Source organism: Drosophila rhopaloa, unplaced genomic scaffold (genome assembly GCF_018152115.1).
Source record: "Drosophila rhopaloa isolate 14029-0021.01 unplaced genomic scaffold, ASM1815211v1 contig_115, whole genome shotgun sequence".
In the NCBI taxonomy this organism is placed as follows: Eukaryota; Metazoa; Arthropoda; class Insecta; order Diptera; family Drosophilidae; genus Drosophila; species Drosophila rhopaloa.
In genome coordinates, this window is record NW_025334990.1 from 1,008,594 (window position 1) to 1,022,965 (window position 14,372).

The following is a 14,372-nucleotide window of genomic DNA, read 5'->3' on the forward strand; positions in this document are numbered from 1 at the left end:
AAGGCCTTAGACAGGGCTTTTACAATTTGAATCTCGATTAGAATTCATTGAGTTCCCGGCATTAGTTAGCCATCAGCCTCTAAGCACGCACAGTGGATCGAAGTTGAGCGTTATGTGGATAATATTTTTACTAGTACTTTTCTTTGGCTAAGCCCAGTAGTTGCTTTTTTTAATACAACAAAAATTATCAAATGTCCTATGTTAAATGAGGTTTTCGTGAGTTCAAATAGATTTGACCTTATTGAAATATCCTTGAAAAACTAGCCAATAAATACAAGTACCTTGTGGCCGCTAATTTTTATTGAGCTTCAATTTGGAGTTGCTGGACAAGACTTAGGACCTTTCTGCGCTGCAGCTTGTCGTTGGGGGTTTTTGGCAGACTGTCAATGAAATAGACTCCTCCTCGAATGTGGTATGCTCCGCTCAGGTGCCGTTCTACTATGCTCCTGATTTGGTCTGCCGTAAGTCGTTCACCTTCCAGGCTTTGAGTTCGGACGACGGCACAGGCAGTGAGATTGGTAGAAGCCTCGTCGGGAATTCCAAAGACACAGGCCTCACTCACCCCGGGCAACCTCAGGATGAACTCCTCGATCTGCTCGGGGTAGATCTGGAAGTTGTTGAACTTGAAGACATCCGTGTCTCGTGTCTGAATGTACAGGTAGCCCTCGCTGTCGAGGTAGCCAATGTCCCCGGTCCGGAACCACATGCCATCTGAGCTAAGGGCTCTCCTCGTGGCCTCCGGATTTCGGTAATAGCCCTCCCACTTATATCGCAAACGGGCATAGACAATGCCCACCTCGTTGATTCCCAGTGGCATTTTCAGTTTGTCCAGAACGCGCAGCTCCACATTTCGCATGACCTTGCCCTCGCAGCCCACTGGCCCTCCCACGTTTTTGCTCAGACCCCCCATTTCAGACAGTCCGTAACCCACGATGAACCTCTGGCTCCCAATCAGCTCGTACATTCGACGAGACACCGCCTTACACACTTTGGATCCAGCTCCAATCAGAACCCGAATCGATTGAAGCTGAGCCTTCAGCTCCGTCAGATCGCTGTCATGTTTGGAGAGCAGGGCAATCTGGTGGGAGGCCAGGAACAGGAAGGTCACCCCGTGATTAGCCACCAGTTGGAGCAGGTACTCCACACTATAGGGTCGATTGGTGATGATGCGACGACAGCCGTTGAGGAGGGAGGCCAGCAGGATTATGGTTCCCGATATCCAGTAGAGAGGACTGAACGAGAGTAGCACGCTGTCTCTGGTGTAAGTGTTCGGACTGTAATTGGATAATATTTTCCGTATGTCCATTAAATTAATATGTGTGTTATTAAAATGTAACAAGAAAAAGGTTAAATATCTTGCAAAAGGTCACAAAATTCTTTCTAGAAATTGTCTTCATTATTAAATTTGTTTTGGAGTAACTGTGCTAGATGTGGCACCGATTATTTTAATTGCTCAATTCAATAAGATTAAAAACGTATGAAAATAAAAAACTGTCCAGGTATTTTAGTATAGGTACACATTTCATACACATTTCATTGATACTTACTTTTTGCAATTGCAAAGTAAACTGCGATGGGATCGTGTTACACCCTTGGGCATTCCCGTAGTTCCCGAGGAGCACACAATGAAGGCCGTGTGATCACCGTGCAACTTTGGACAGGGTACATAACTAAAAGGGAAAGAATTCAAAATTTGCATATTTATTCAGAAAGAAACTAAAAACTTACGCAGCAGCTGTGATGCATTCGTCATCATTAAGCAGCATGGTGATATCTAGCACTCCTTCTAGTTGTCCATTGACCAGATAAATCTTGGCGGGATTCATCAATCTCTCATTAACCGACTTTATTATGTGGTAGTTTTCCACATCGCAAAAGATTACCTTCGGTTCGGTAATGTCGTACATGTACTTGACAGTCTCTGAAAATGAATTGTATAATATATTTAAGATATTTTGCAATTAGCAACAACGATAACTTTTTCTTTCTTAAAGTACAGTATACTCTTTAAGCTGGTTGTATATCTTCAGAAATAAAGAGCTTTATAGTTAAGTGTCCTAAATATTAGATTCCCGCATAAAACGGCTTTGTTACAAAATGTTACATATTCTGCTAGCCAATCATTTTAATCGATATATGTAAGTGGGAATTACATTAGTCTACAAATTCGATTCGAATTCTCCAGTTTTGATGGTATCAAAAAAAATCTTTGCTGATTCAGATAGACAGAAATGCAGAAACCAGATATGGTTTGAAAAGAACGGCAGTTGATGCTAACACCTATTCTATCAATAAACTTGTTTGCTCTACAAGTAATGGAATGACAAATGTGCAACGTGTTATTCGAGTTTTTAAATCACACGAAACTGTTTACCAAAAACCAATCGTCTTACCTTCTGCGAACTCCGGATGCAGTGGGTTAATGGGGATACCCCGGAGCAGGGCCGCGATGACCACGCTGGTGAGGTAGGTGGAGTTGTTCGCCGAGATCCCGACGACATCGCCCCTTCGCAATCCCAACCGCTTGAAGCTCTGCGCGATGCGGGCACTCTGCTGAGCCAGCTGGCCGCCGGTGAGCTCCTGGCCCGTGGGATCGCAGTGCTGCATCACCTTGTCAGCGTTGATCTGCAGTACGCGCATGATGACCTCGCCCAGGGTCATCTCCGGACCGTAGAAGTCCTTGCCCCGCGGTCCGAACCAGGTCCGCGATGCGGCATCGTAGTGCACCTCGCAACTCATAGTGCTTCCTAACGACTGGCGAACGAATAAGTGCTTTATTGCGCCTCATTTGGGTTTTATATGGCCCACAGACTACGGGAAACAAAGCGGAGCTGTTAATTAGTCGGGCACGCCAGTGTCAACTAAAATAGATGCTTATTTACTCATTGGCATGTCAGGCCCGCTTCTGGATCCGCTAATCAAAACCAGCACTCCACCAGACATGGCAGATATGGAAACTTTTTAATCTTCGACCACTCTTCGGATGATTCACGGTGTTTACTTTTATAAAGCTCTACAACAGCTGACGTTTATTATATTGAGAAGATAAGCTTACAGATGGGTGGTTGCCTCACTCAACTCCGGCCAGATTCTCCTGCGCTGCACCTTGTTGTTCTGCGTCTTCGGTAGATCGTCCACAAAGAACACGCCACCGCGGATGTGGAAAGCTTCGCTCAGGTGTTGCTGCACAATTGCCTTGACATCCACATCGGTTAGCTGCTCACCCAGCTCATTTTTATCCCGCACCACAGCACATGCTGTGAGATTGGTGGAAACCTCATCGGGAACCCCAAACACAGCCACTTCGAGGATGCCTGGCAGGTGGAGAATTACGTCCTCGATTTGCTTGGGATAAATGGGGAAGTGGTTGTACTTGAAGACATCGGTGTCACGGGTCTGGTAGTGCAGGCATCCGTCGTCATCGAAGTACCCGTGATCCCCGGTGAGCAGCCACTTCCCGTCGGGCGTAATGGTCACCTGGGTATCCTGTGGGTTGTGATAGTAGCCGCCCCAGCGAAGGTTGAGTCTCACGAGGATCTGACCCGTCTGGTTGGGACCCAAGGACTGACCATGTCCATCGACCAATCGCACCTGAATATTTCGCAGTAGCTTGCCCTCACTGCCCAGCGGACCTCCCACATTCTTGGAGATTCCTCCGATCTCGGTGAGGCCGTAGAGCACGGCAAACCTGTCCGCACCCAGTAATTCGTACAACTGCCGCCAGATTCCCAGTGGAACCTTCGAGCCACTGCACACGAAGGACTGGACGGACTGCATCTTGGCTGCCAGCTCCTGTCTCTCAGGACTCTTGGCCAGCAGGGCCATGTGGTGGGGCACTGTGAGGACAAAGGTCACCTGGTGTCGCTCCACCAGGTCCGCAAAGTATTCCACACTATAAGGACGATTGGTAATGATCCTGCGACATCCGTTGACCAGCGAGGCGAGCAGGGTGAAGATGCAGCTTATCCAGTAGAGTGGACTGATGCAGAACAACACTGTCTCCGAGGTGAACAGCTGGGGGCTGATACATGATCCATTAGGGGTCTTATAACAAAAGTAGGAAACTAGCTTCTACTCACATTTTGGCACTGTTCAGGAGACTGCGATGCGAACGGGTTACGCCCTTGGGCAAACCGGTTACACCCGAGGAGGTGATGATGAAGGCCGTGTCGTCGCCACTCAAGTGCGGGCAGGCAAAGCTGCAAGATCAGGACTAGCTTAGAGGGTTGATTCAAACGTCTGGGAGGAGATCTACGTACAGGGTTTTCTCGTCGTATCCAGTGCAACCATCTGCCAACAGATCCTGAATGTTGCGAACTCCGGGCAGAGTTCCAGTGAGCAGGATGATCTCCGTCTTGAACTTGAGACTGCTTTTGACCGCGCTCAAGGTCTGGTAGTTGTCCAGATCGCAGAATATAACCTTGGGCTTTGTGATCTCGTACATATACGCCGTGGTTTCTGGGGAGTGATGTTATGTAAATGTTTATATAAAGGTATATAATGTGGTGACGTAGCGTAGCTTTTAAGCTAGTTGCAATCGAGCTTGCCAAGTGAAAGTATGTTTTGGAATTCGTCTATACATCTATATTCACTAGATATTAATGTGCCAATTTACCAGGGTCAAAGTCCGGATGCAGTGGGTTGATGGGTGTTCCATTCAACAGGGCTGCGATGACCACTTCAGTGAGATAGGTGGTGTTCTTGGCCGAAATGCCGACTACATCGCCGCGTTGCAACTTCAGACGTTGGAAGGCGTGGGCCAAACGGCGACTTTGGTCCAACAACTGACCACCTGTGAGCTCCTCGCCCGTTGGATCGAAAACCTGCATCACCTTGTCCGAGTAGAGACGCAAAATGATCAGGGCCACTTCGCCCAGTGTCATATCCGGACCGTAGTACTCCTTGTCTTTCGGGCCCGACCATATCTTTTCGAAGCTGTCATACTTGGTGGCCGCCATTTGGCTCTCTTGATTCCTGTTAGCTGGTCGATTGGACAAAACAAAGCTGCCACACACATCAACTGAGTTTTGGCGAGTGTGGCCTGGCCTATATATATAGGGCACCTCAGTCGACGGCTTGAAGGTGTCAGAACTAGATGTGCGACCTGCTAATTGCCCCAGCACGTTCTACATACCCACACCCGTGTGCCCACATACCCGATTCTTTAGGCGTCGCTTCGCTTCTAATAAACTTTGGCGACAGTTGGTGCTGCCAAATTGTCAGGTGCGTTTGGCCTGAATGCTGACATTGGTCAAATCGGGATGAAATGACAGCTTTATAAAGCACAACTCTTCAGATCTAGAAAAATTTGTATGCTTTGTGAAGTGCTTCAAGTTTTGTTTAAATTAAACTACTTATAAAAGTGGGCAGTAAACTTCGTTAAAAAAAATAAATCTGAAGAACTATAAAATGGCCTTACGTTTTTTAAATAGCCAAATGTCAAACCAAAAACTATTTCGGATTCTTCCTATTCCTATTTAATTTAGTAAAAGTCTATATGTGAATCTCAAACCACTGTTCCAGTCTTTGCCCACCGTCTGGAAATTGCATAATTTCAACGATTAAACACGGTTTGAGCTTCATTCGCTCGCTTTCCCCATCTGTGTCTGTCTGAATGTTCCTGTCTCCAAGCTCTTGCTCCACGGTTGTCTCCACGTGCCACGATTCCTGGTCCTCGTAGTCGGTCAGGTGGATATATACGCATCCCAGCTGTATATGTATAACAGGCATGTGCAACCGCAGAGAGATAGAGTCGCATCCTTGATGGGCACACGCTTCATTTGCGTGCTTAGTTAGGAAATCAAGCGTATGGCTGCGGGACTAGTGGGATGGATGATGGGCTGAAAGGAAAGGAGGGATGTTCGGGCGGAACTTAAAATGCAAGGTGCATCCACCCGGGGGGGAATGGAGGCTTAAACTTCGATTCGTGTGGGCGGGAAAAAAGTTGTTCTACATCGACGGACGGAAGTTAGGGGCGGTGGGCGTGGCAAAGATAGTTCTCCTCGGTGGTGAGTGGAAAACTCGGATTTGCCTCGACCGGGCTGATTCATTGATTTCGCTTAAATTCGCTTGATGCAAGAACTAAACTTAATTAATTACGCGGTCGGCAGAAATGTGCAACAAACTGGAGAGAGTTAGGGAGGTGAAAAAGTGGCTACGAAGTCTGATCAGCAGCTAATAAAAGTTTCTAGCAACTTTTTTATAGCCTTTTGATGACCTGAACTAGACTGAACAAAACAGGGCGGCTTGCAAACAACTTGGGCCACATTTAACTAACTTGAAATCTCGGCAATTAACTGAAAGTCACCAACGAGGGAGCAGAGTCCGAGAGTTGTAGACGCCGACATGGCAAATGTAATCAGGCCCAACATTATAATTAACCGCAAAATGCAGTTGCGGGTTTTTCTCAACCACCCCCCCACCGCCCTCATCCCGCTGGTCGTCCATTAAAACTTTTACGACAAGTAGGCGAAAAAAATTACTTAATTAAAATGATTGACTAAACAGAAAAGTTTGTGCGAAATCATTTTTGCTTTTTTTCCCCCGTAACTAGCTGGGCATACTTTTCCGGAACAATAGTTTCTTCCGGTTGTGGTGCTCTATATATATATCTCGATCTCGCTCTCTCGCTCGCACAGTAGCCCTTGCTCTTTTGCGCTTATTTATTGTTTGCCTTTTGCCGGAGGCTGTGAAATTTTTCTGTAGGAAATGTTCGAAGCGGAGGGTCTCCGCGAAAACCTTAGATGCGACAGCAGCTTGTTGTTCGTCTAACAAATTAACGAACGCCTCGAGTGTTGTTGCGTGCTATCCCCCTCTCCTTTGCTCTGCATCTCCCCTTCTCGCTCTTTCGCTTTGGATTGAGGCAAGAAAACTTTGAAGTGTTAATGAATTGAGCGGCAGCGGGAGCGGGATAGCGAGATGGGGCGAGGGAGAGGGCATGATGGGCAGAGTAATGACCGTTGGCCGCTTTTGTGGTCAATTTTCTGGTAATTGAAGTTATGATTTAATTTAATTTGCCACAAAAGTGTTGACAGTCAGATAAGAATCAAAACAAAAAGTTGAGGGAAAGAACGCGTAGAAGGAAGAAAAATAAATGCCCTTTGGGGACTAAGCTTGAATTAAATCTAGTAAGAGTCCTTAAACGTGTTCGTTAGTAATAACTTAGGTAAATAGACTTAGGTAAATTAACTCCACCAGAAAATGTTGAGAAAAGTATGCTATACAAATTTCGGTCTGAATTGGATAATGTAAATATCAACATTATACACAGACATTACTTACCTTTACCTTTTGTCCTTGTATTCAAGGCTTGTGTTGTTCCCCTTTAAGCGTGTAATTTAACTAATTAACTTCAAATCCAAGATATGCAAATTATATTTGAGTAATCAGTCGAACAGATGATTCGATGCTCAGCTGAATAATTCAATTGAGATTATGCAATGTGGCATTTAATAATTTACAAGTGAGAGATGTGTTTTAGGCGTCATTACAAATCGTTACAACACTAATAATCCGTCCAAATGACTCATTAACAATTAACAATTAATTAGAGCGCCTAATAGACGTTCTCATGTGATGAAGAGTGCCTGCAATCACACACATGTGCATAAACAAACACTCACCCATATGCATAATAAATGTGATGGAGAATGGAGGTCCTATTTTACTGCAATTTCGAAACTGCCTTTGTGTGCTGGCCACAAAACCAATTACACACTCGATTCGAAAGCGTTTTTGCTTTGGGCCAAACTCGGTGCCAGGGCGTCGAAGGCGAAAGAAGGGGGCGTGGCAGGGCCAACACTTAACCCTAAGGAAACTACGCATCTGCTTAATGGAGCAAACTTTGCGGAGGAGGGTGGCCTCCAAGTGCATGTATGTGATTGTGGAAGAGGACACGGTCCCCGATGGCATATAAAAAGCATTTAATTTAAGCGTTGTTCTAATGCCTTAGATGGTAATAGAAGATATTTCCAAGCAGCTGCCATTATGGGGCTTGCTAATATCCTTTAACTGGGCTTTTGATTTTGCTCATTATGTTATAAACTGATATTTTACGTTTTTATACTATTTACTACTGCTTCCACGCTTATTAATACATATACATTTAATGCCACATATTTATATAGTGCCACAGAACAGATTTGAATTGCATAAATACAAACAAAACAAGAGAGAACGCTATTGTCGGGTGCCCCGACTATCAGATACCCGTTACTCAGGTAAAGGGAGTGCGAGGGAGATGGAGATAGAAACTTTGATCACGCATAACTTTTTAACGAATGGTCCGATTTGAAAAATTTCTTCTTCATTTCGATAGGTATTGATAAACACAATAAAACTGCATTTTTACTTTTCCGAAATATTTCAATTTTTAAAATAATAATAATAAATAATAATATATAAGCGATTGTGGGCGTTAAAGGGGGCGTGGCACCTTTTTGAAACAAACTTGCGCTGCGTAGGAACTCCTAGAATCTGCATGCAAAATGCCAATCTTCTAGCTTTTATAGTTTCCGAGATCTCAGCGTTCATACGGACGGACAGACGGACATGGCTATATCGACTCGGCTAGTGACCCTGATCAAGAATATATATACTTTATAGGGTCGGAAACGCTTCCTTCTAGCTGTTACATACTTTTGCACGAATACAATATACCCTTTTACTCTACGAGTAACGGGTATAATTAGAGCTTTGTTCTTTATTACCATCAAAAACCAAAACTAGTTGGTCGTTTCAGATTACCCTAATTAATTTTAGCAATATTATACAACTTTTTAATTTTAATTGCTCGTTATAAGTTTACTTGCTCATAGTTCCGCAGCTTAAATGCATACCGCGTAATTAAAAGAATGATGTTATTACCAGAAAGAACAGATTCCAATTATATTTTATCGCAGTCTTTTACTGCTCTCCATGTTGCAATCCAAATGCAGTTTTAATTTCACTTCCCAAAGCACTCAGAAACTTGTGTTAACTACTGATTTTTCACTCGCTTTAACGCCTCAACCAAACCATTATGCGATTTGCACCTGCTCACTGCAGCTCCGGCAACGGAAAATGAGTTGCCAAAAAATTTTAATTAGAAAATTCGCACATATGCACCTAATGTGCCCCGTTAACGATGCCCCAGAACGGAAGTGATGGGGCGGAGGAGGGCGGAACCGGAAAATCGCCATTTCCGATTAGGCTTCTGCCCAGGACCAACCGGCGATTGTTGCCTGGCAACTGTGGCACCTGGCCCATCGACAAAAGCCATTCACAATTGTCGCCGCTTTTTAAGTTGCATGTGTGTAAGTGCCTCTTTATGCATACACCTGCGTTCAAACTACTAGTGGCGGGCGTGGGTAAATCATATATTTGCTGAAAATGCACTGTTTTTATACCCTTGCAGAGGGTATTATAATTTTGGTCAAAAGTGTGCAACGCAGTGAAGGAGACATCTCCGACCATATAAAGTATATATATTCTTGATCAGGATCACCTCCTGAGTTGATATAGCCATGTCCGTCTGTCCGTCTGTCCGTCTGTCTGTCCGTCTGTCTGTCCGTCTGTCTGTCCTTCTGTCTGTCCGTCTGTCTGACCGTCTGTCTGTTTCTACGCGAACTAGTCTCTCAGTTTTAAAGATATCGAATTGAAACTTTGCACACACCCTTCTTTCCTTTGCACGCAGTATATAAGTCGGAACGGCCGGGATCGGCCGACTATATCCTATAGCTGCCATATAACTGATTGATCGGAAATGCCATAACTCTGCTGTTTGTTAAGTTAGGAAGTTGGGACTCTCCATGGGTATTATATTTGGCCAATCAATCCGACGTACCAAATTTCATAAGGATCGGCCGACTATATCTTATAGCTGCCATATAACTGATTGATCGGAAATGCCATAACTTTGGTGTTTGTTAAGTTAGGAAGTTGGGATTTTCTATGGGTTTTATTTTTGCCTAATCAATCCGACATATCAAATTTCATAAGGATCGGCCGACTATATTCTATAGCTGCCATATAACTGAACGATTGGAAATGCCATAACTTTGGTGTTTTTAAAGTTAGGAAGTTGGGATTTTTTATTAGTATTAAGAATGCATTATGAATGATTTTGGAGAATATAATTTGCAGAATATTCTGCAAGGGTATTTCAACTTCGGCTCCGCCCGAAGTTAGCTTTCCTTTCTTGTTTATCTTAATATAGTTTAAAAAAGTAAAAGAGAAAAAGGTGTAAAAATTTGTTTTTCTGATAGTTGTATTTATCTTTGATAATAATGATATTCACATAATGTATAACAAAATTTTTGTATTGCATTTCATAAATTAATCGAGTCTAATCTAATCATAAATCTAGTTTAGAATACAAAAACATAAACGTAAGTATGATGTGGATGTGGTGAAAATAAATTAACTTTTGATGACATTCTTTTGAATTAATTTTTGATCACTAAAATATTGCTCTTTCTTTGGACACAATTGTATAAAACTGTGACAGAACACGACGTGGGTGAGTGCAGCATTCCGACGTAGCCAATTAAACTGTTCATTTCGGCGGGTTTTCTTTGTTTTGAGCCACTCGTAAGGGCGCCATGTCAGGCTTGTTTGCCACTGCCAATTCATGGCTCATAATTGCTTATTAACCCGACAAAAGGGGCTTGCGAACAATTGCAATTTAATTACATAGCTTCTGAATTCAAGCCAAGAGACTAATGAGTGAAGCTCAATAAGATTAAGGAAGTCTAAATGTTTCAAGATCCCGGACATACTTTTGTGGGCCAGATTTCGGTTGACTTTGATTTATTTATATTATATTATTGGTGAAATTTCATTTAAGCTTGCTACTTTTAGTTTCAGATTTTTATTTGTGGTCCCCTTTGACTCGTTCCGGGCCAATTGAGCTGACAACGAAAACATTTTGCCGGCTATTTAAGCCAGCAGACAGATGAACAAAACAAAACTTTAATTTACTTGTGGTCAACTTTTGTCCCGCTCTTTCCATTTTCCCCTGGCCATCTCGGTTCGTTTCATTTCTGGCTGTGCAGCACATAAAACATAATAAAAGCAAATACAGCAAAAGCAGAAGGGGAAAGATAAAAAAAAATTAATTTTCCGCAAACTAAAACCTTAGAAAATTTATGCTCTGCCTGCATAAACAAAAGCAAAGGGCAAAAAACAGAAAACAAGCAACAATTCAATTCATTGGCTGCACAAGATGCAGACATGGTGGTGGTCAAAACGCACTGCTGACCGGAGGACAAACTTTTTGCTGGCAAAAAATGGGGGGGAGAAAACTCAGCAGAACTAGGAAGAATCATGGTGGCCAGGAGCAATTCCTGCGTTCCGAAGACGACGTTGCAGCTAACCGCAGGCATTCAATTCAACTAGAAAATACAACTTTGCTGCTGCTTCTGCTCCTGCTGCTGCGTTTTTATTAGCTCAGACACAATGCAAAAAGCCTCTGACTGCCAGGACCTGCGTATAAATAATGAATACAGAGCAACACAGCAACCACTCGGCTGGCAACATCCTTACGCAGCATTAACAGCCAAAGAAAAATACTAGGAAAGTAATTCTCTCGCCGGAGAAAGAAACATACAAAACAGGAAGTAAGAATGACTTGGTTGGGGTCGAATCTGGTTGTGTCCTGACCAAGGGTAACACCCATATTATTGTGTGAAAAAATGGGCTTACAAAAATTTTCTTTTATTGAATAAATAAAACCAAAATGTTTATAGTCGAATTTAAATTCTTAGGTTTTGGATATAAAGGTATACTATACTTCAAATTTATTTTAATTTGAAGATTTTGAAATAGTTTATGGCATTGTAACCAAGTTTATATAGAAAACATTATATATAAAAAACATTATTTAAAGTACATCATTTTTAAACAAATACAGCATGCACTCAAAAAAAGAAGGCATACATTTTTCTCTATTTTCTGAAGTTTAAACTACCCCAAAAATATTTTTCACCACCAGAGCGCGCTTACTTACAATTTGCAGGGTAAGCCGATGAAAAAACGCATTTAAAGTTCTGCAAGCAATTGGAGCGGAGCGGAAAGTTTTTACTTTTGCTGCTGCCAGTGGGTTAAGTGCACACACCAATGATGCCACGTCCTGCCACATGCTCCTACTGACACCAATGCCAGAGTCATCCAGAGCATTCGATCCAGTGCAACCATCATTAATCAGGCAAAGGCAAATTGCAACTTAAAAAAACTTCCGTTCCTTACTTCTACTCATCAAGGTTTCCCATTTCTAGCCATCCATTCTCTTTTCTTATTCTTCCCTTTCTTAGCATTCCAAATTATGCAGTATTTTCTGAAGAAATTCCAGACAAATATTGATCTAAAATTGAAATTGTAATTTGAGAATCTGTGAGAGACTCTGGCGTTTTATTTACGAAAAGTAAACTTTTTTCCACATTCCTTTTCTTGCCCCAGAAATGTGCCCATTAAGTGAATAGCTGATATGGAGCAGACATTTTCCGATGAATAATCCTCGCAGTCCAAACCGCATTAAAAATACACGTGCTGAAATAAGAAACAGCCAGGCTTTTTTAAATACCTTTTTATTTTTAAGCGTTTGATTCCTTGGCAAGCTTGCGAGGTTGGATTGTGGAGTTCGTTCGAGAGAGTGGGCGGGGAAAATGTCACAGTCGCGTCACCCAGAGCGTCCTTGTCGGTCCGACGTCCTTGCCTGCGTCGCATGTGCACAATGTCCTTGTGCCCGCCAACGAGTTATAGCTGGCTCTCACCTGCCCCAGCTCACTTGGCTAAGTCCTTCCACATATTTCCAGTGTGTGAGCGTGTGTGTGTGTGTGGGTGGGGCAATTTATTTTGCGCTCTACTGCTCGACAACGACTGCGTTCTACTCCTGATGTAATTAGCGAAGTTTACCGTTGTGTATTTTTATAATACTATTTGCCCGCTTCAGTCCCCGCCCCCGGGTTAACAAATTGAGCGCTCGAAGGAGGATTTACTTTCATTAGCGTTTGATTAACGCTTCCAATTCCGCTTGGAGTTATAGCTCAGCTCTCTCTCAGGATATATGAATATGCAAGGGTAGTGCTGGGCAGTTGAGCGTTTTCTTTTATCTGGGTGAGGTACCCTGGCTCATGTACTTTAATATACCTGATTGAGAAATAAGGCTTTGACAATTAAAGGTTCACATACAACTTTATTATAAAGCTAAATGTTAAAAAAAAATACTTTCACTTTTACGCATGTATTAAAAGCAATAATACAAAAGCTTTTAAAGAATAGGAAGCCCAATATAGCACACATTAATGCATCATTAGGCTTAATTTAATAACACGCGGTTAATTTCCATTATGACAATAAAAAAGTGATATAACAGCCGCAAGTGGTAATGTGATATTAAAAATCGAAATTTAACAAAAGTGTTTTAATGCCTGAGGGGTAATTTCCCTGAATTTGCTTGTATAGCTCAAAATGGCTTAGAAACTAAAGACTAAAAGGAAAGGAAAAGTTAATAGGAAGCAAAATATAATTTCCATTCATATTCAAATCCTCAGATAAAAGGTACGAAGAGACATATCCTGGGCCAAAAACCTGGAATAGCACTGCCCATCACTGGTGGTTGGGTTACTGGACCCGGCAGTGAGTGGAAAATTGTATGTCAATTGAATGGCCAGAAATCACTGTTTAAATTTGCATGCATTTGCAAGGGCAATCGGGCCAGAGGAGAGAGGACAAAGGACACTGGACTCAGGACACTGGACACCGGACAGGCGGAAGCAGGTCAGCGGGATAACAAGAGCGGGCGAACTGCCGTCTCTAAGAACCGGTAACTGCACCGGCAACGGTTAACGCGCAGTTGCCGCATGCATAAAACATAAGGATAACGAACGGGGCAGCCATGCACAACACAAACACAATCACAATCACGGCACACGGACAAAGACAGGTTGCTGATACAGGACCCTGTCGGAGGCATTGTATAATTAAAATTGCATTCAGATGCAAATGCAAATGCGAGTGTAAGCTACAAAAGCGTAAGGCGAGCGCTCACAGATTAGACGACTTCCTCCCGACCAGCCCGCTCCATTCATGAAACCGGGTGGGATCCAGGTTTCGGCAATCCTATTAGCCGTGCGTTCAATAGGCCATGAGGAACACATTAGGACCCAGGGACTTACCCGGACTTTGCCCAGTTTAGTGCAGTAAGTCCTGGCCAATTGTGCGGCTGTTGGTCTGTTTGCCCCGAAACAAAGCGCATCCTGTGTGTCCTAGCTACCTGATTATTTGCCGCCTCCTTGCGCACGACTCCTTAAAGCCAGTGCAATTCCAGCCGCACGAATGCCTCGCATGCCTCCTGATATATTTCAATATAAGGCATAACTTCCAGCTGGCATATT

General features: G+C 43.2%; 2 protein-coding genes across 2 annotated transcripts; both read right to left on the minus strand.

Moving 5' to 3' along the window:
• Positions 1 to 282: 282 nt before the first annotated feature.
• Positions 283 to 2,754, minus strand: LOC108048398 (luciferin 4-monooxygenase). The gene is made up of 4 exons (XM_017128999.2): positions 2,394 to 2,754; positions 1,729 to 1,921; positions 1,548 to 1,670; positions 283 to 1,274 (listed from the first exon to the last, which is right to left on the minus strand). The coding sequence occupies exons 1-4, from the start codon at positions 2,737 to 2,739 to the stop codon at positions 299 to 301; spliced, it is 1,638 nt and encodes a 545-aa protein (XP_016984488.2). The 5' UTR covers positions 2,740 to 2,754; the 3' UTR covers positions 283 to 298.
• A 242-nt stretch (positions 2,755 to 2,996) lies between these two features.
• Positions 2,997 to 4,998, minus strand: LOC108048400 (luciferin 4-monooxygenase). Its single transcript, XM_044459104.1, has 4 exons — positions 4,616 to 4,998; positions 4,260 to 4,458; positions 4,080 to 4,199; positions 2,997 to 4,021 (listed from the first exon to the last, which is right to left on the minus strand). The coding sequence occupies exons 1-4, from the start codon at positions 4,956 to 4,958 to the stop codon at positions 3,052 to 3,054; spliced, it is 1,632 nt and encodes a 543-aa protein (XP_044315039.1). The 5' UTR covers positions 4,959 to 4,998; the 3' UTR covers positions 2,997 to 3,051.
• Between the last annotated feature and the right edge of the window lie 9,374 nt (positions 4,999 to 14,372).

Excerpts from the sequence above, each read along its gene's own strand:
- LOC108048398 (XM_017128999.2), bottom strand. The coding sequence starts at position 2,739 with ATGAGTTGCGAGGTGCACTACGATGCCGCATCGCGGACCTGGTTCGGA. Across the intron at positions 1,922-2,393 it reads GCATCCGGAGTTCGCAGAAG|AGACTGTCAAGTACATGTAC; the intron begins GTAAGACGATTG and ends ATTCATTTTCAG. Across the intron at positions 1,671-1,728 it reads GAATGCATCACAGCTGCTGC|TTATGTACCCTGTCCAAAGT; the intron begins GTAAGTTTTTAG and ends TTTCCCTTTTAG.
- LOC108048400 (XM_044459104.1), bottom strand. The coding sequence starts at position 4,958 with ATGGCGGCCACCAAGTATGACAGCTTCGAAAAGATATGGTCGGGCCCG. Across the intron at positions 4,459-4,615 it reads GCATCCGGACTTTGACCCTG|AAACCACGGCGTATATGTAC; the intron begins GTAAATTGGCAC and ends ATCACTCCCCAG. Across the intron at positions 4,022-4,079 it reads CTCCTGAACAGTGCCAAAAT|CCCCCAGCTGTTCACCTCGG; the intron begins GTGAGTAGAAGC and ends ATCATGTATCAG.